This window comes from Prionailurus viverrinus, chromosome X (genome assembly GCF_022837055.1).
Source record: "Prionailurus viverrinus isolate Anna chromosome X, UM_Priviv_1.0, whole genome shotgun sequence".
NCBI classification, from domain to species: domain Eukaryota; kingdom Metazoa; phylum Chordata; class Mammalia; order Carnivora; family Felidae; genus Prionailurus; species Prionailurus viverrinus.
The window spans coordinates 41,365,000-41,384,354 of record NC_062579.1 but is presented as its reverse complement, the minus strand read 5'-3'; the positions used below and the strand labels follow the sequence as shown (position 1 = coordinate 41,384,354).

The following is a 19,355-nucleotide window of genomic DNA, read 5'->3' as shown; positions in this document are numbered from 1 at the left end:
TTATGGTTTTTGCAGAAAGGAACAGGCAAGGTATGGTAAGCAGGTTTAGGATTGGCTAATTTGAATAAGTTCAGTGGGCTTTGAGGCATAGAAGCTGTCCTTAGTTGTCTGATACCTTGCCTCCAGGTGATTAAGGCAGAAGAATAGTATCCCAAGTGTGACAGCGTGAGAGCCTGACAAAGGAGGTTGTTTGGGTGTGAGTTTGGATTGGCTGGTCTGCATGTTGAAGAAGCATTTTTCCTAGGAATGAGCTAACCCTGGGAGGGGCAGTCCCTTTCAGTGTAAGTAGGGCCCCAAGATGGCAAAGCATCAAAATAAAAAGATATGCTTGAATACAACCTTGTGCTCACTGTTATGGCATCATTTGTTTTAATTCAAGCCACCAGCAACATTTCCTGGGACTCTGCTTGCCCAGAAATTCTTTGAAAATCTATTTAATATGGTATTAGAACTGGCTATGTATTTTTCAGGGCATAGTACAAAATGAAATATGGAGTCCCTTGTTTAAATATCATTAAGAATTTCAAGACAGTGGCAGTAGATCATTAAACCAAGCAGGAGCCTATGCAACTGCACTGGTCACATGCCATGAAGCCAGCCCTGTACAGCATAGTAGTTGATAAGAAGAAATTTTCAGGGAAAGACTCCAGAAGGTCTTTTTGGTATTTCCTATTTTCTCACCAAAATAGAAGCCTGGGGTAAAACTCAGCCCAGCTTTGAGTGATGCAGGACCCTGAGATAAGCCTTTTACCTCCCTTTTCCCAGTTCATGCTTTCTGGAGATTGGACAGCACTGGTATGCAGGGACACAAAGGGAAGCTACATCTTTTCATTATAATAGAGATGGCACAGGAATTCTCAAGAAGAGGTCTGTAATGTTGCTGTCCTGTTTCCTTTTCCTGATTCTAGGTAGATTAAATTTACCTGCACAAAAAATTATAATTTATTGCTATGATCATTTTTACATGTGTCTTTGAATTAATGGTCATTGAGCTGGAATTTTTTACCTTCCATTCAAAGTTTAGGTGGATAATTTTACACAATACAAAAACAACACCATTTCTAATAATAAACAGCAGCAGATGAATGTGTCTAAACTATCATTTTACACTTGGCAGAACAGTATTACTCTGTGTAGGAACATATCATGCCGTTTATTTCACAAAGGAAGTTCATAACTTTGCAATGGACCATGACCATGACAGAGTTTTCAATGTGTTTTTCCTTCATATCTTATGTAATCTCTGTTCCTAAACTTGCTTATCTGTAAAAATGGGCTCAATATGAGCACCTATTTCCGAGGTCTATTCTGTGGATTAAGGGTGTATGCATAAATATTAAAACAGTAATTAACATATAAATGTATGATGATTGTTATCGGGTATATCTGCATACCATATAATGTGCAAAAACAACTTGCAGTCAATAACATTAATCACAGGCACATTTTATTCAGCTATTAAAATGAATTAAGATGAAAATGGTGCCTGGAGGGTGGAGGGAGTTAAAATGGTGAAGAAGTAGGGGAACCGGGATTTTCCTTATTCCTCATTCACAGCTATATTGTGGTCAGATCACTTGGAACACTGAGGAAATCGATCTGTGGAGTGGCAGAAGGATCTCCGAAGTTGGAAGGAGACAGCTTGGCAGGACCGAGGTGCGAGTATGTGAATTGGGGGAGATAAAATGGCATAGGCACGGAGGGGAGGGAACCCTTTCTGTGGAGAGAAAAAGGGAGAGAAAGAAAGAGGGGTTGTGGAAGTGTAGCATCGAGTTAGCACAAGAGGAAAACCTCTCTGGGCAACAGACTGGGGAACAAGAAATACAGAGAGTACCAGTTTCTTGTTTACAGCCTTAGGAAGTGTGCAACTTTCTCTGGAGCAACCCGGGAGCCATGGCATGGACTCCTGGGGAGGACAGAGTCGGCTGGAGTGTATAGAGCAATGTAGCCATCTCAGGGGCAAACCTGAAGAGAACAGTCCCCTTCCCGGACTACTTTGGGAAGAGGGTTTATTACCTCTCCAAGGACAAAAGACCCTGTAGGTGCCAACCAAAGGCCTTTTATCAGCAGGGCAGGCTGGCACTACTCCAGAACAGGGGAGAAAAGCTGCATCGAGCTGGGTCCTTTAAGACTTCAGGTTTTGAATCCCAGCCAAGTGCCTAGAAAGTTCTGGAGAACTGTGGAGCAGGGCAAACTGACTGCCCTTGCTATTTGGTGAGGGCTGCCTGAATAGTGAGGGTTGAGACACCCCGTCTGGGGAGGAGAGATTAGGGTGATGCCATGCTTTCCCCCAATACCAACATGGTGGGGCTTGAGAGAGGAGCACAGCAGCTTCCAGTGGAGGTGGGACAAGTTTACACCAAACCGTTCCCCTTTGTGCCTGGCAACTGCTTACTTACTAGAGCAAAACTGACAAAACCAACAGAGCCCCTCTCCTCCAGACCAGCACAGCCACGACTCCTGGACACTAACAGACACTTTTTTCTCTTTTATTATTATTTCCTCCATATTCTTTTTTTTTCTTTTGGAATCAGGCTCATAGTTTCTGATATAATATATATAAATCTTTATTCTTTTTCCACCTTTTCTTTTTCTTCTTCTTTATTTTCCTTTCTCTGTCTCTCCATTTAGCTTTATAGTTTTTTGAGTCTCTGTTTGGTTTTCTGTTCTCACTTTCATTTTTCTCTATTTATGGGATAAGGCTCCCCCCCCCTTTCCTTTTTTTTCCCAGGGTTACTACAACAAACGAATCACAGCACACCTGGTTGAAGGCCCAAACACTCCACCACTACAAGCAAGGAGGAGCTCTGCAGAGGACTGACCAGTGGGATAGAGCAGCCAAAATGCAAAACCACAATTAACACAACATACACCAAAAACACTTCTGGAAGTGCCAGGCCTTGGACAGTGTATGACCCCTTTTTAATATAGTAGTACTTTCAGGTGCAGGAAACATAACAAGCCTTTAAAACATTCAAAAGAGAGAAACTTAGCCAAGATGACAAAATGGAGGAATTTCCCCAAAAGAAAGTTTAAGAAAAAATCATAGCCAGAGAATTGCTCAAAACAGATATAAACAAAATATCTAGGGGCGCCTGGGTGGCTCAGTCGGTTGAGCATCCGACTTCAGCTCAGGTCATGATCTCGTAGTCCGTGAGTTTGAGTCCCGCATTGGGCTCTGTGCTGACAGATCAGAGCTTGGACCCTGTTTAGGATTCTGTGTCTCCCTCTCTCTGACCCTCCCCTACTCATGTTCTGTCTCTCTCTCCCTGTCAAAAATAAATAATAAAAAAAAAACTTAAAAAAGAAATATATCTAAACAAGAATTTAGAATAACAGTCATAAGACTAATAGCTGGGCTTGAAAAAAGCATACAAGACACCAGAGAAACTCTTGCTGCAGAGATCAAAGACCTAAGAACTAATCAGGATAAATTAAAAAATTCTATAACTGAGATTCAAAATAAACTAGATACAGTGACAACAAGGTTGGAGGAAGCAGAGGAGAGAATAGGTAAAACAGAAGATAAAATTATGGACAATAATAAAGCTGAAAAAAAAGGAAAGGAAATAACTACGATCATGAGGGGAGAATTAGAGACCTAAGTGATTCTATTAAATGAAATAATATCTGAATCATAGAAGCCCCAGAAGAAAAAAGAGTGAGATAAAGGGGCAGAAGGTATATTTGCAGAAATTATGGTGGAGAACTTCCCTAATCTGGGGAAGGAAACAGACATCCAAGTCCAAAAGGCACAGAGAAATCCCTTCAAAATCAACAAAAGCAGGTCAACAGCATGACATATCACAGTGAAACTGGCAAAATACAAATATAAAGAGAGAATTCTGAAACCAGCTAGGGACAAAATGTCCTTAACCTACAAGGGTAGACACATAAGGGTAGTAGCAGACCTGTTCACTGAAACTTGGCAGGCCAGAAGGGAGTGGCAGGGAATATTCAATGTCCTTAATCAGAAAAATATACAGCCAAGAATCCTTTATCCAGCAAGGCTATCATTCAGAATAGAAGGAGAGATAAAGACTTTCCCAAACAAAAACTAAAGGAGTTTGTGACAACTAAACCAGCCCTGCAAGAGATCCTAAGGGGGACTCTGTAAATGGAACGCCTCAAAGACTACAAAGGGCCAGAGAACACCACCACAAACATGAAATCTACAGATAACACAGTGGCATTAAATTTGTATTTTTTAATAATCACACTGAATGTAAATGGACAAAATGCCCCAATCAAAAAACACAGGGTATCAGAATGGATTTAAAAAAAAAAAACAACAAGATTCATCTGTATGCTGCCTGCATGAGGCTCATATTAGACCTGAGGACACTTGCAGGTTGAGAGTGAGGGGATGGAGAATCATCTATCATGAAAATGGACATGAGAAGAAAGCCAGAGTAGCCATACTTATATCAGAGAAACTAGATTTAAAAAAAAGACTGTAACAAGAGATGAAGAAGGGCATTATATCATAAATGAGAGGTCTACCCATCAAGAAGAGCTAACAGTGTAAATATTTATGGACCCAATGTGGAACACTCAAATATATAAATCAGTTAATCACAAACATAAACAAACTTATGCATAATAATACCATAATTGTAGGAGACTTTAATACTCCACCTACAACAATGGACAGGTCATCTAGGTGGAAAAATCAGTAAGGAAACAACGGCTCTGAATGACACATTGGACCAGATGGATTTAACAGATATATTCAGAACATTTCAACCTAAAGCAGCAGAATACACATTCTTCTCAAGTGCACATGAAACATTTTCCTAAATAGATCACATTTTGGGTCACATAGTAGCCCTCAACAGGTATGAAAATGATTGAGATCATACCACACCTATTTTCAGGTCACAATGCTATGAAAGTTGACATCAACCACAAGAAAAAATTTGGAAGGCCCCCAAATACATGGAGGTTAAAGAACATCCTACTAAAGAATGAATGGGTTAACCAGAAAATTAAAGAAGAAATTACAAAATACATGGAAAAAATGAAAATGAAAACACGACAGTCTAAACACTTGGGATGCAGCAAAGGCAGTCCTAAGAGGAAAATACATTGAACTCAGACCTATCTCAAGAAGCAAGAAAGGTCCCAAATACACAACCTAACCTTACATCTCAAGGATCTAGAAAAGGAGCAGCAAATAAAACCGAAATCCAGCAGAAGGGGAAATAATAAGAGTAGAACAGAATTAATGATATAGAATCCCAAAAACAAAACCAGTAGAACACATCAATGAAAGTAAGAGCTGGTTAGTTTGAAAGAATAAACAAACTTGATAAATCCCTAGCCAGACTTTTCAAAAGAAAAGAAAAAGGACCCAAATAGATAAAATCACAAATGAAAGAGGAGAGATCACAACCAACATCACAGAGATACAAACAATTAAAAGAGAATAGTATGAAAAATCATACGCCAACAAACTGGACAATCTGGAAGAAATGGACAAATTCCTAGACATTAACACATTATCAGTCTCATACAGGAAGAAATAGAAAATTTGAACATACCCAAGCCAGCAAAGAAATTGAATTAGTTATCAAAAATCTCCCAACAAATAAGAGTCCTGAGCCAGACGCCTTCCCAGGGGAATTCTATGAGACATTTAAAGCAGAGTTAATACCTATTCTCCTCAAAGTGTTCCAAAAAATAAAAATGGAAAGAAAGCTTCCAAACTCATTCTATGAAGTCAGCATTACCTTGATTCCAAAACCAAAGACCCCACTAAAAAGGAGAATTACAGGCCCATATCCCTGATGAACATGGATGCAAAAGTTCTCAACAAGATACTATCAAAGCAAATTCAACAGTACATTAAAATAATTATTCATTATGATCAAATGAGATTCATTCCTGGGTTGTATGGCTAGTTCAAAATTTGCAAATCAATCAATATGATATGCCACATTAATAGAAAAAGGGATAAGAACCATCTGATCCTTTCAATAGATGCAGAAAAAGCATTTGACAAAATACAGCAGCATTTCTTGTTAAAAAAAACCCTCATGAAAGTAGGGATAGAAGGAATATACTTCATCATCATAGAAGCCATATACAAAAGGCCCACAGCTAATATCATCCTCAATGGGGAAAAACTGAGAGATTTCCCCCTGAGGTCAGGAACATGACACGGATGTCCACTCTCACCAATGTTGTTCAACATAGTGTTGGAAGTCCTAGCTTCAGCAATCAGACAACAACAAAAATAAATAAAAGGCACCCAAATTGGCGAAGTATAAGTCAAAGTTTCACTCTTCACAGATGACACAATACTCAATGTAGAAAACCTGAAAGACTCCACTAAAAAACTTCTAGAGCCTATACATGAATTCAGCAATGTCACAGGATATAAAATCGATGTACAGAAATTGGTTGCATTTCTATACACCAATAATGAAGCAACAAAAAGAGATATCAAGGAACTTATCCCATTTACAATTGCACCAAAAACCATAGAATACCTGGGAATAAACCTTACCAAATAGGTAAAAGATCTGTACACTGAAAACTATAGAAAGCTTATGAATGATATTGAAGATGACACGAAGAAATGGAAAAACATTCTATGCTCATGGATTGAAAGAACAAAAATTATTAAAGTCTCGATACTACCCAAAGCAATCTACACAATAAATGCAATCTCTATCAAAATAACACCAGCATTCTTCACAGAGCTAGAACAAACAACCCACAAATTTGTATGGAACCAAATAGCCAAAGTAATGTTGAAAAAAAAAAAAAACTAAAGCTGGAGGCATCACAATCCCAGATTTTAACCTGTATTACAAAGCTGTAACCATCAAGACAGTATGGTACTGGCACAAAAACAGACACATAGATGAATGGAACAGAATTGAGAACCCAGAAATGGACTTGAAAATATATGGCCAACTAATCTTTGACAAAGCAGGAAAGTGTATACAATGAAAAAAGTCTCCTTAGCAAATGGTGCTGGGAGAACTGGACAGCAACATGCAGACGAATGAAACTGGACCACTTTCTTACACTATAGACAAAAATAAATTCAAAATATATGAAAGACCTAAATGTGAGATAGGAAACCATCAAAATCCTACAGGAGAAAACAGGCAGCAACCTCTTTGACCTAGGCCGCAGCAACTTCTTACTTGACATAGCTCCAGAGGCAAGAGAAATAAAAGCAAAAATAAACTATTGGGACCTCATCAAGATAAAAAGCTTCTGCACAGCAAAGGAAACAATCAACAAAACTAAAAGACAACTGATGGAATGGGAGAAGATATTTTCAAATTACATATTGGATAAAGGGTTGGTCTCCAAAATATATAAAGAATTTACCAAACTCAACATCCAAAAAATAAATAATCCAGTAAAGAAATGGGGAAAAGACATGAATAGACACTTTTCCAAAGAAGACATCCAGATGGCTAACAGACACATGAAAAGATGCTCAATATCACTCATCATCAGGGAAGTACAAATCAAAACCACAATGATATACCACCTCTCACCTGTCAGAATGGCTAAAATTAACAACTCAGGCAACAACAGATGTTGGCGAGGATGTGCAGAGATGTTGGGAATGCAAGCTGGTATAGCCACCCTGGAAAACAGTGTGGTTGTTCCTCAAAAAATTAAAAATAGAATTATCCTACAACTCAGCAATTGCACTACTAGGAATTTATCAAAAGGATACAAAAACGTTGATTCAAAGGGGCACATGCACCCCAATGTTTATAGCAGCACTATCAACAATAGCCAACAATTTGGAAAGAGCCCAAATGTCCATCAACTGATGAATGGATTAAAATGTGATGTGTGTACACACACACACACACACACACACACACACACACTGGATTACTACTTGGTAATAAAAAAGAATGAAATCTTGCCATTTGCAATGACACAGATGGAACTGGAGGGTATTATGCCAAGTTAAATAAGTTAGAGAATGACAGATATCATATGATTTCACTCATATGTGTAATTTGAGAAATTCAACAGATGAACACAGGGAAAGGGAAGGACAAAATAAGGTAAAAACAGAGAGGGAGACAAACCATAAGAGACTCTTAAATATAGAGAACAAACTGAGTGTTGCTGGCGGGGGGGTGGGTGTGAGGGTAGGTTAAATGGGTGATGGGCATTAAGAAGGGCACTTTTCAGGATGAACACTGGGTTTCATATGTAAGAAATGAATCACTGGTTTCTACTCCTGAAGCCACAACTACACTGTATACTAACTAACTTGAATATACTTAAAAAATTGTACTTGGAAGAAAACTACTTTCCTCATAAGTATTTATATAACTACTTCAAGTTCAAATTTATTAAATTCATAGAGTTTGTACCTTGGAAGCTAAACACTTTGTTTTTTAAGTTTGTATGCAGTGACTTCTGGCATTGGCAAAAATTTTGCTCAATAGTCTGTGGAAATGTGTTCATATTATTAAGTAAGTACAATAATGATTTGTCTTTTCCATTTTTTAAAAATGTTTATTTATTGGGGCGCCTGGGTGGCTCAGTCAATTAAGTATCCAACTTCAGCTCAGGTCATAATCTCAAGGTTCCTGAGTTCGAACCCCACGTGGGATTCTGTGATGACAGTTCAGAGCCTGGAGCCCGATTAGGATTCTGTGTCTCCTTCTCTCTCTGCCCCTCCCCCACTTGCACTCGCTCTCTCTCTCTAATATAAATAAAACATTAAAAATAAAAATATTTATTTATTTTGAGAGAGAGAGAGAGAGTGTGAACAGGGGAGGGGCCATGAAAGAGCGAGAAAATCTCAAGCAGGGTCCACACTCAGAGCAAAGCCTGATGTGGGGATCGATCTCTGAGAGATCATGTTCTGAGCTGAAATCAAGAGTTGGACACTTAACTGTCTGAGCCTCCCAGGCGCCCCTGTCTTTGAAATGTCTAATGTCTAATGTCTTTGAAATGGATAATGAGAGCCAGGATTGGATCCTGTCTTTTTTTTTTTTTTTTGTAAGTTTATTTTTGAGAGAGAGAGAGAGAGCAGGGGAGGGGCAGAGAGATATGGAGACAGAGGATCTGAAGCAGGCTCTGCACTGATAGCAGAAACTCTGGTGAGGGGCTCAAACTCATGAACCATTATATCATGACCTGTGCTGAAGTTGGATGCACAACTGACTGAGCCACCCAGGTGCCCCTGTGATTTTAAAGTATTATTGATTGGTGGGGTTCCAGGGTGGTTCAGTCAGCTGTGTCCAACTCTTGATAGCGGCTGAGTCCTGGTTCCAGTGCTGTGGGATTGAGCCCTGCATCAGGCTCTGAGCTGGGCCTGGGAGTCTGCTTGAGATTCTCTCTCTCCCTCTGCCCCTCTCCCCCTCTTGTGTTCTCTCTCTCTCTCTCTCTCTCAAATTAAAAAAGTAAAGGGGCGCCTGGGTGGCTCAGTTGGTTGAGTATCTGACTTCAGCTCAGGTCATGATTTCATGGTTCGCAGGTTGGAGCCTGGAGCCTGCTTCAGATTCTGTCTCCCTCTCTCTCTGCCCCTCCCCTGCTTGTACTCTGTCTCTCTTTCTCTCTCTCTCTCTCAAAAACAAATAAACATTAAAAATTTTTTTTTAAAATACAAAAAATTTTAAAATAAAAAATAAAGTATTATTGATTGGGAAACATCAGTAAGGTGTTAAAGCTGTTGGAGTCAGAAGTATCTGGGTACATTATCATAATCCTAATCAGAATAAGATCTTTACCAGTCACTCACAATGTGCCAGACACTGTTAGAAACACTTAACACACACCACCCATTTTAATCATAACAATCTAGGGGGGATGCATTTTTATTGTTCCTAACTGACAAATGAGGAAATTTAGGATCCCAGGTTAACTAACTTGTCCAGCAACAACAGTGAGTTAATAGGAAAACCAGAATTAAAATCTAAGAATTCTGACCCCAGACCCAACCCTACTAGCAATGAGATCTCAAGAGTCACAAAAATTTCTCTGAGCATTAATTTCCACATCTTTAAAATGGGAATAAATGGGGGCACCTGGGTGGCTCAGTTGGTTGAGCATCCGACTTTGGCTCAGGTCATGATCTCCCGGCTTGCGGGTTCACGCCCCGCGTCGGGCTCTGTGCTGGCAGCTCAGAGCCTGGACCCTGCTTCAGATTCTGTCTCCCTCGCTCTCTGCCCCTCCCCCGCTCGTGCTCGTGCTCGTGCTCTCTCTCTTTCTCTCTCTCTCAAAAATAAATAAACATAAAAAAATTAAATGGTAACAAATGTAGTCTCTCTGATATCAGGAGATTATGAGAATTGTTGTAGTAAAATTGTCTACTTCTTGTTCCAGTATTTGGTCATCTGTAGAATTTTTCGGGAATAAGTGTGTTGGATGGGGTAATCAAGAGACCACTAGCTGACAGATGAGCTGGTCCTGGTAAATCAGAGGCTCTTCACCCCCACCCCGTCCTTGGAAAATATGTTTTGCCTACCATTCCTATAGCTGGAGGCATTTCCAAGACTGCAGTCTTAGAAGGATGTCTGGGTGGCTCAGTTGGTTAAGCTTCGGACTTCCTCTCACGTCCTGATCTTGCGGTTCGAAAGTTCAAGCCCCTTGTCAGGCTCTGTGCTGACAACTTAGAGCCTGAAGCCCACTTCGGATTCTGGGTCTCCCTCTCTCTCTGTCCCTCCCCTGCTCCCTCTTTCTCTCTCTCTCTCTCAAAAAGATAAACATTTTTTTAAAAAAGAATGCAGCCTTAGAGAGCAATGTGTTGTTGAGACCAACTGGCCAGTATATGTGACTGAACCCAGTTCAGGCTTCTATATAAACTACTAAGATTCCTGTGGGCAGCTGAGGAGATATACTCATCTTGCAGCTGCCCAAGACCAGCCTCATAAGTAGGTTCCCTTGCTTATTAAGACTGCCACTTACCAATCTGGAGTGGTCTTCCTCATTCTGTCTTGTGAGTCAACAAAGTAAGATGACAAAGTTAAAGCTTTTGAAATGTATTCCCAAAAATGTTTCCTTTAGTTCTAAAGATTTTTAGTGGCATGCCCAATAGGTTTTTGTTCTGATTCCTAAATTTAAAACTTTTTTTCCTTTTACTCCAGTTTAGTACAGATGATGATTCCCATTGTGTTCCTTTGAGAGCCACCAAAGGGTTGACTATACACATTGTTATCAGCAGACATTGCAGCAACACCTAAGGAGGAGGTGACATATTTTTCAAGGAGTAAGGACACTTGGTGGTAGAGGTTCTGGGAAGATGGTGGCAGCGGTGGCTATGTAGTTTTTCAATCTCTCCAAACACATAAAAACAGAGCAACTGGAGAGAAAAGCAAAATGAACAGATAATATTTTCAAAAAATCTAGGTTACAAGACATCCCTTAAAAACCCCAAACTTCAAGTAGATGAGGACAAATCACCACCAGTCATATTACCTACATGGTACCAGTGTCTGTGCAGGAGGAAAAAAAAGTGATGGCACAGCCTCTAAATAACTTGATAATAGAACCACAAACTAGCCAACTCACCAGAAATAGCAGCAGAAACTCACAGGGTTTTTGCCCTTTTTATATCAAGCAAGTGCAAGGGGCCCAGCTCAAGAGGCACTAAAGGTGCTAGAAGCATCATAGCCTTTGTGAACCCTCAAAACTGACACCTCAGGGCTCTCTTGATAGGATGCCACAATTATGAGAAATTGATGGAGGTGGAATTATCATTCAACAGGAAATGAACAAGAGAGGCTAAGGAAATTAGACTGTGCTGTACACAGATGTCCACACTTGTTGCTATTTTGAGCACTTGGAATGTGGCTGGTCCAAACATAGATATACTGTAAGTGTAAATTACATATCAGCCTTTGAAGATTAAGTAAAAAAAAATCTCAATTTTTACATGTTGAAATTATTGGGATTTTTTAGAAAAAAATAGATAGATATTGGATAGAATTAAATAAATTATTAAAGTTAAGGTCATGTATTTCTTTATACATTTTTTAATTTAGCTAGTAGAAAATGGTAAGTTACATGTGTGGCTAGCATTCTATTTCTACTGGACATAACTCCCTATTACTGAAGTTTGATATGCCTTTTAGCCATCTGAAATGGAAAAGTCGATTAGGTAGCTGTATATACATGACTGGAGTACAAGGGAATGGGTGGGAATAGATATACAATATTTTGATTCACCAGCTTAAAACAATATTTAAAGAATGAGACTAGATGGGATCCCCTAGGAAGTAGATGTATACAGGGGAAAAGGCAAAAAACTGAGGCCCTGGGCATTCTAATACTTAGAGGTGTGGAAAATGTGAAAAATATAGGAGAATGTGGGTGAACACAAAGAGAACAGTCTTTAAAGACTAAGGAAGAACATGTATCAAGGAAGTGATCAAAGGTGTCAAATTGCTGCCAAAAGGTCAAGTAATATGAAATCTTAAGAATTATCCTTCACAGGGGCACCTGGTGGCTCAGTCGGTTAAGCGTCTGACTCTTGATTTTGGTTCAGGTCATGATCTTGTGGTTTGTGAGTTCAAGCCCCATGTTGGGCTCCGCATTGAGAGTGAGGAGTCTTCTTGGGATTCTCTCTCTTCCTCTATCTCTCAAAATAAACAAACTTAAAAAAACACTAACATTAAAAAAAGAATCATCCTTATATTCTGTAACACAGAGGTCTACTCTGTGATGGCATTTGGTACTTTCAGAAAGAGGGAGTGTTAGAAGGACCAAAGGTCAAGAGAAGGATGAAGAGCCTGTGGTCAATAGGAGCTATATACATTTTAGTGTGGTGGGCTTAAACTAAGGACACTGGATTAAGGTCCACTCCCAAGCAGATCAAATGCCCAGGAGATCCACCAAAACACTAGTATGCAGTAGGGTAGTGGCACCTCTGATTCAGCTCACTGAATGCTGACTCACTGTAGGAAGGAACCAGACCTAGGACCTGAACTAATGTTTCCTCCAACATCTTAGATAAATAGGGGGTGTTTTGTAGTCAGAGCCACCTCCAGGGACAAGGTGTGGGTTCCTAGATATATATCCCTGGATGTCTCTAAATCTCTGGGGCTGTGCTAGAGAGGTAATTATACACACAGGCCAGTCACTAACATTTGTAGTGTGTCTTGGGCAAAAGTACAAATTAAGGTCTTTGGCCCATGTCCTTGATCTCTTCCCATTGCCAGCTATGTCCTACACCAAGAGGTATCTTACAATTAACCTTGAGAATACCTCAGCCTACACCATCAAGCTTTGTATACCCTTTTATTTTTACAAACAGTGGCCTCTTGGTAACCTTTTGGGCCTAAGAGTATGTATATCACAGACTCAGACCTCCCTCCCTTAGGGCCCTACTGAATCTGAAGCAGCCTTGGGGAATGAGGGAACCTAAAGCATTTTCTACAATAATTGCAGGGTGTTGGGACCTGATGGGCACATCTCATCATCTCTGTGTACTCCTAGCTCTATGGTCTGAATACAGCATGAAAAGGGCCTAGGCAAGAACCTCTAAAATGTGGGTCCCAGGAAGACAGCCCTTCTTGGCCAGGTCTATACCATTGGCCATATAGAAGAAAAGCAAAGAGAGGAGAAATATGGTAAAGTAGGGAGATGGAGTTCATTTGCTGGTTTTATTTTTTTTTCCACTTCATTCCTTTAATGTGTTCTCCCATTGATTCCACAACTTACCTTCTTGAAAAACAACTGAGTTTCGCTATAGAACTAGCAATATGATAGAGGTATGAAACATAGCACATAAAAGATCATATCAGTTATTCCAAAAACTGTATATACCCTGTTCACAGAATGGTGGTGCATGTCCATCCAGTTATTTCCAAATATGTCTACACACAAACATACACACACCCTCTTATACCTGCTCACAAATTTACTCGCATTTTTTTTAAACGAGATTATCCATTAACACACTTTTTAACTAACCAGTTTCACATCATTAACTTTGAATCACCCTCTGAGACCTTCCCCTTCCCCACACAGACCCCAGGAGCCCCCTTTCCCAACACACAAATTCTTTCTTCTTCTAGAAACTGAGACCTTTCCCCCTTGGTGCTCCTGACTCCTGCTTTTCTCCTCCTTCCTGAGGCTTCCTTCCAACACTCCCTACTCCCATCTTTGGAGGAATATTTCCCCCAACACACACACACACGTACACACACACACACATACACACACAACCACATAATCACATCCTGTCTCCTTCCTGACCTTGGATATCTCCATCACCCCTCCTTGGGTTGAATCCTACTCCCTTTTCTTGTCCAAGTTTGCAAATCACCTATGCTAAGTGGGTATATAGCATATAAATGGGAATTTCCTGGATAAAATTCCATTTTAGATAGTAGGAATAAATAATTGCTAGGATAGTATTTTATTCCCTCTCACTTCCAAAGAGTTTTGCTAGCATGCTAACAAATTTCTTTAATCCTCTAAATCCACAAGGAATAACAGTTATTTGGACAAAAAAAAACACATCTTAAAAATGAAGTCAAACATTTTTATTGTATTCATTCAAAAATGTCATTCTATAAAGGGAACTTGGAAAAGGGCAATCTCAACTCAGGGGCAAAGGCAGGCCTTTATGAGGAAAAAGCAGGCCTGAAATCAAGGGCCAAAAGCAGATAAATGCTAGGTAGTGCAGTTATGGGAAGGAGAGGCTTCAAAACTACTCAGCAAACAGCAACAAAATTTCTCATAATGTTGGTTAATAGCTAGAACACTCATAAACCTCAAAGGAAACTGCAGAGCAGGCACTCCCTTCAGGTCAGTGGGTGCATGCTAATTCCTTTTGTTGTTTTAGGAATATACTCATGGTAGCTCACACCCCAGGGGGTGTAGTGGGAGAAGGCACGCTCCCTATTTCAACCTGCTCTCCTGAAGAGAGAGGGCTCAGGGCTTCAAACTCTGGCAGTAAGGCACGCCTGAGGCTTGCAGGACTAGGAGTGGAGATGGAGCCCAAGCCACAAAACTTTGGGGAAGAGGGACACTGGTCAGAAAAATCATTGGAGGAGGAGGAGGAAGAAGAGGAATAAGAAGAGGAGGATGAAGAAGGGGAAGAGAAGAAGGAGAAGAGGGAGGAGAAGGAGAAGGTGGAGGTGGAGCAGCAGCTCTGGCCAGGAGACCCGGAGGAGGGGAAGGAGGAAGAGGAGGAGCCCTCATCACTCGGCCCAGAGAAAGGGAAGAGCCTACCAGGAGGTGAGGGAGAGGAGGCCCGCATACGGACTGCATGCCAACGGGGCTGGGTATCAAGGCTTGGAACCTCAGGATTAGAAGAGCTTGAGTTGCTCACAAATTCTTGTGAGGCCAACCCAGGAGAAGGACTCAGGCCGGTAGGCACAGGCAGAGAGGGACGGCTTCTAGAGTATGACGTCTGGGTGGTGTGGCTCCGGAGGACGTAGCCTGGAGGTGTACAGCCATTGTGGAGGGCAGGGCCTAGCGGGTTGGCTCTGCTTCGGAGGGCAGGGCCTGACCCGGATGCAGGGCTGCGGAGAGCAGGGCCTGGCCTAGATGCACGGCCACGGGAAGCAGGGGTTGGGGCAGGGCCCCGCGTGGAGACACGGCGGCTGTGAGCAGGAACCTGCGCGGACGCGCGGCGACTGTGAGCAGGAACCCGCGCGGACGCGCGGCGGCGGGGAGCCGGCCCGGTCGCGGGCGCGCGGCGGCGGGGAGCCGGCCCGGTCGCGGACGCGCGGCGACTGTGAGCAGGAACCCGCGCGGACGCGCGGCGGCGGGGAGCCGGCCCGGTCGCGGGCGCGCGGCGGCGGGGAGCCGGCCCGGTCGCGGGCGCGCGGCGGCGGGGAGCCGGCCCGGTCGCGGGCGCGCGGCGGCGGGGAGCCGGCCCGGTCGCGGGCGCGCGGTGCCTTGGGGCAGCAGGGCCTGGCTCTGATGCACGGCGGCGGAAAGCAGGACCTGACGTGGATGAATGACGACGCGGGAGAGCGCGGCCTGGCACAGAAGCACCACCTCGCAGGGCAGGGCCTGGGGCAGATGAAAGGCTGCAAAAAGCAGCGCCCAACCCAGAAGCATGGTTGCGGAAGGCGGGGCCTGGCGGTGGGGCATCACCATTGAAGACTGCAGGGCCAGGCCTGGCTGCTTGACTGCGGAGAGCTGGACCTGCTGCTCTGGCCTGACTCCGGAGGGCAGGACCCGGCCGGGATTCGTGACCCCACGAAGAAACCCGAGAACGGCGGCGACCGCTAGGCTGAGACCCTGGAGAAAATGGAGACAAGGATACTGGGCACTGAGGCTTGGGAAGCCCAGGAAACAGCGGCGCCGCGGAGGCTTCTGAGCCTGGGCAGCCTCTTCCCAGCCGGGCTGCTCCCTCCCACAGCAGTTCACTGGGTTCGCGGTCTGGGTCGGGGCCCGCCGGCCTGGCCAGAGCCCCACGTGGCTCGCCCCATGGTGGCCACGCCACACGCATATGAGGTCTGGAGACCCTGGCCCGAGGACCCTGGCCCGTTTGGGGCACCACACGCCTCAGCTCTGCGTGGGGACCGCGGCTGCCCTAGAGGTCGGCATGCTCCCTCATGGCTCGCGGGGGGCAGCCCCAGATCCTCTCCGGTGCTCAAAATGGCGCCCAAGGCAGCCAGGAACACCGTGTGGGGTGCCACCACCCAATGGAGACAGGTCACTGGAGACTGAGGGGGCTGAGGCACCGGGACTGGGGTTGCCGGTCCCGCGGGCATCACCAGGGGCAGGGGTGATCTCGTTCTTGGGCCCTGCGGTCATCTCACCCTGCTGTTGCTTCTGTGCCTTCTCCTTGGACGATGGGGTGACCATCATGCCAGATTCTCTCTCAGAGACACAAGATCGTTGTCCTAAGACACCATCTAGCTACAGCGCCAGCTGAAGGAGTGAGGACGGTAGGCGGGCCCGGGTAGGAGCTCTGCTTCTGATTGGTCGGTTGTTGTCACGTGGCTCTCGTCTTAGGGGAGTGGGCCAACCTGGCTCCATCTGGTGCCAAACCTGACGGTGTGCTCCACCGTTCTGGGGTCCGTTGCTGCCGGGACCTGATGTGAATTCCCCATACGTACCTGGGCCCCTACGCGCACGCGCGTGCGTATGTGTATATGTATGTGTGGGTGTGCATTTCAAATGAGGGTACTCAGATGGCGATGTTCTCTGTATAAACACTTGGAGTCACCCCCAAATCAGTGTAGGTTGTCAGGACCACTCTGATGGTGAAACTTTAAAACAATGGCTTGAAAGAAACACCGCACTGGTCAACAGGAGCCAGGCATCCTCCTGGACTCTGTGAGGACACTGGGCCCATGTGTGACTCCAGAGGCAACAGTCCTGGAACTGCTCCTGGCAACTGAATGACCCTTCACTAGAATCTTGAAAGCAGCATGAAATCAAGAAAAAGGATGGGGCTCATGGTGTCTTAGCTCAGGATGTTCAGCACTTCTGCCATGCCAGATGGGTATTTTGAAGTAACATGCTTCCCCCTGCCTTATCTCCTGAGGCATGGGCTGGAGTTGCCCAGGATTAAGGATAACACTGTCCTTAAATATACATCATTTTTTTGGGCTGCATAGTAATCCACTGATGAATGTACATTAATTTATTAATTTATTTGACCCAGTCTACTTTCTTGGCTACAGTTCTCTATTATGCAGCAATGCACAGACTTAAAGTTTAATATTTAGACAGTAATTTTTACTTATTTTTTTAAAGTTTATTTATTTTGAGAGAGAGAGAGAGAGAGAGAGAGAGAGAGAGAGAGAGAGAGAGAGAGAACACACCCAAGCAGGCTCCATGCTGGCAGTGCAGAGACTGAGGTGAAGCTCAGTGCCAGGAATGGTGGGATCATGACCTGAGCTGAAATCACGAATCAGATGCTTAACCAACCGAGCCACCCAGGTGCCCTTGGAGACTAATTTTTATTCATTATTACAAAAGCCATTATTACTGCATTCTCCGAACCCCAAACAGAAAAGCAAATAGAACCTAAACTAGGAAAACTAGAACCTAAATATTGGAAATATTTTTAGGAAAATGACCATTCTTAAATAGTTCATAGTTCTTTTATTTCATAAAATGGAATTATTTATGCATACATATTATTTTTTTAACCTGCCCTTTGGGTCTAGAAAACAATTTACATATCAATAAATAGGTTTCCACAAGGCAAGTGTAACTACAAAATGTTCCTTTTATGGAGGAAGCTTATATCTTCAAACATTGCTATATTGATCAACATTTAATGTTGTTTCCAACTTTAAGCTGTCTGTAACACATCAATGCTGGACATATTGTTTTTCCTAAAAATTATTCATCTCCTTAAATATGACTTTATTGTGGATAAATTCCTAAAAGAGAAAATTCCTGATACAGGCCAGCACATCTATGATTCTTTGATAAAAATATTGCTAACTGGTTCTCCTGAAAGTTGCCATTATAGCAATTTTGGCAGAATGGAATGGAATATTTAATGGAATGGATGAGAACCTGGACTGAAACACAACTCAGAAAGAATGGAATAGTACTTGGAATGTTAAATAATATGGAATGGAAAATGGATTTGAAACAATGCAGAACAGGATGAAGTGGAGGCTGCAGTGGAAGTGAAATGGGAAATTGAATAGGATGAAAATTGAATGGAATATAATGGGAAAATGGAGTGGAATACAAAATAGAAATATCTAATAGCATATGGAATAAAAGAAAAATAATGATGTTATATGAAAAAAAGGAATATAGTCAGAAATAAAATGTTAAATAGAAGGAAATTGAAGCTGAAATAGGTAGGACTATAAAATGGAATAGAATATACAATGGCCTGAAATACATGGACTATGAAATATGCACTATAAATGTTAAAGTACCATAAAAAGATGGAATGAAATTTTTAATGAAATAGAGAATACAAGATTATGAAGGATAAAATGAGAATTGAAAAAAAAAAACAGAACATCGAAAATGAAATAGTGATGAAGTACAGGGTGGATTTCAATGAAGAATGTTCTGGTCATCTACCATTCTATAGTGTTGTGGAGCAACATCCATTCTATTATGTTTGTGGATTTTATTAAGCTAGGATTCAGAAAGAGTTTAGCAGTAATGGCTTGTTTCTGCTCTACAGTGTCCTTGTCTGAGGCTTCAGCTGGGAAAACTTGAATGGTAGTGAGGTCATGAGGGAAGGACAGCAATCAGTGATGACTCCTAGATTTTGGCCACACTATCTGGGAAGTTGGTGGTGATCACTTACTGAAAAGGGAAGGCCTGCCGATTGAAGACACAGCAGGAACTGGTGGTCCTGTTCTGACCATGTTGGCCAATATATGCTCTGTACTTGTCCTAGTCATTTAGGGGTATGGACCCCAACTTATAGCCATTCTCTTAATTCTGTAGGTCACCTTTCA

The 19,355-nt window shown here is 42.6% G+C and overlaps 1 protein-coding gene across 1 annotated transcript; it reads right to left on the bottom strand.

Moving 5' to 3' along the window:
- Nucleotides 1-11,078: 11,078 nt before the first annotated feature.
- Nucleotides 11,079-16,411, bottom strand: EZHIP (EZH inhibitory protein). Its single transcript, XM_047843251.1, has 2 exons — nt 15,181-16,411; nt 11,079-11,179 (listed from the first exon to the last, which is right to left on the bottom strand). Exons 1-2 carry the CDS (start codon nt 16,409-16,411, stop codon nt 11,079-11,081), a joined length of 1,332 nt encoding a protein of 443 aa, XP_047699207.1.
- Between the last annotated feature and the right edge of the window lie 2,944 nt (nt 16,412-19,355).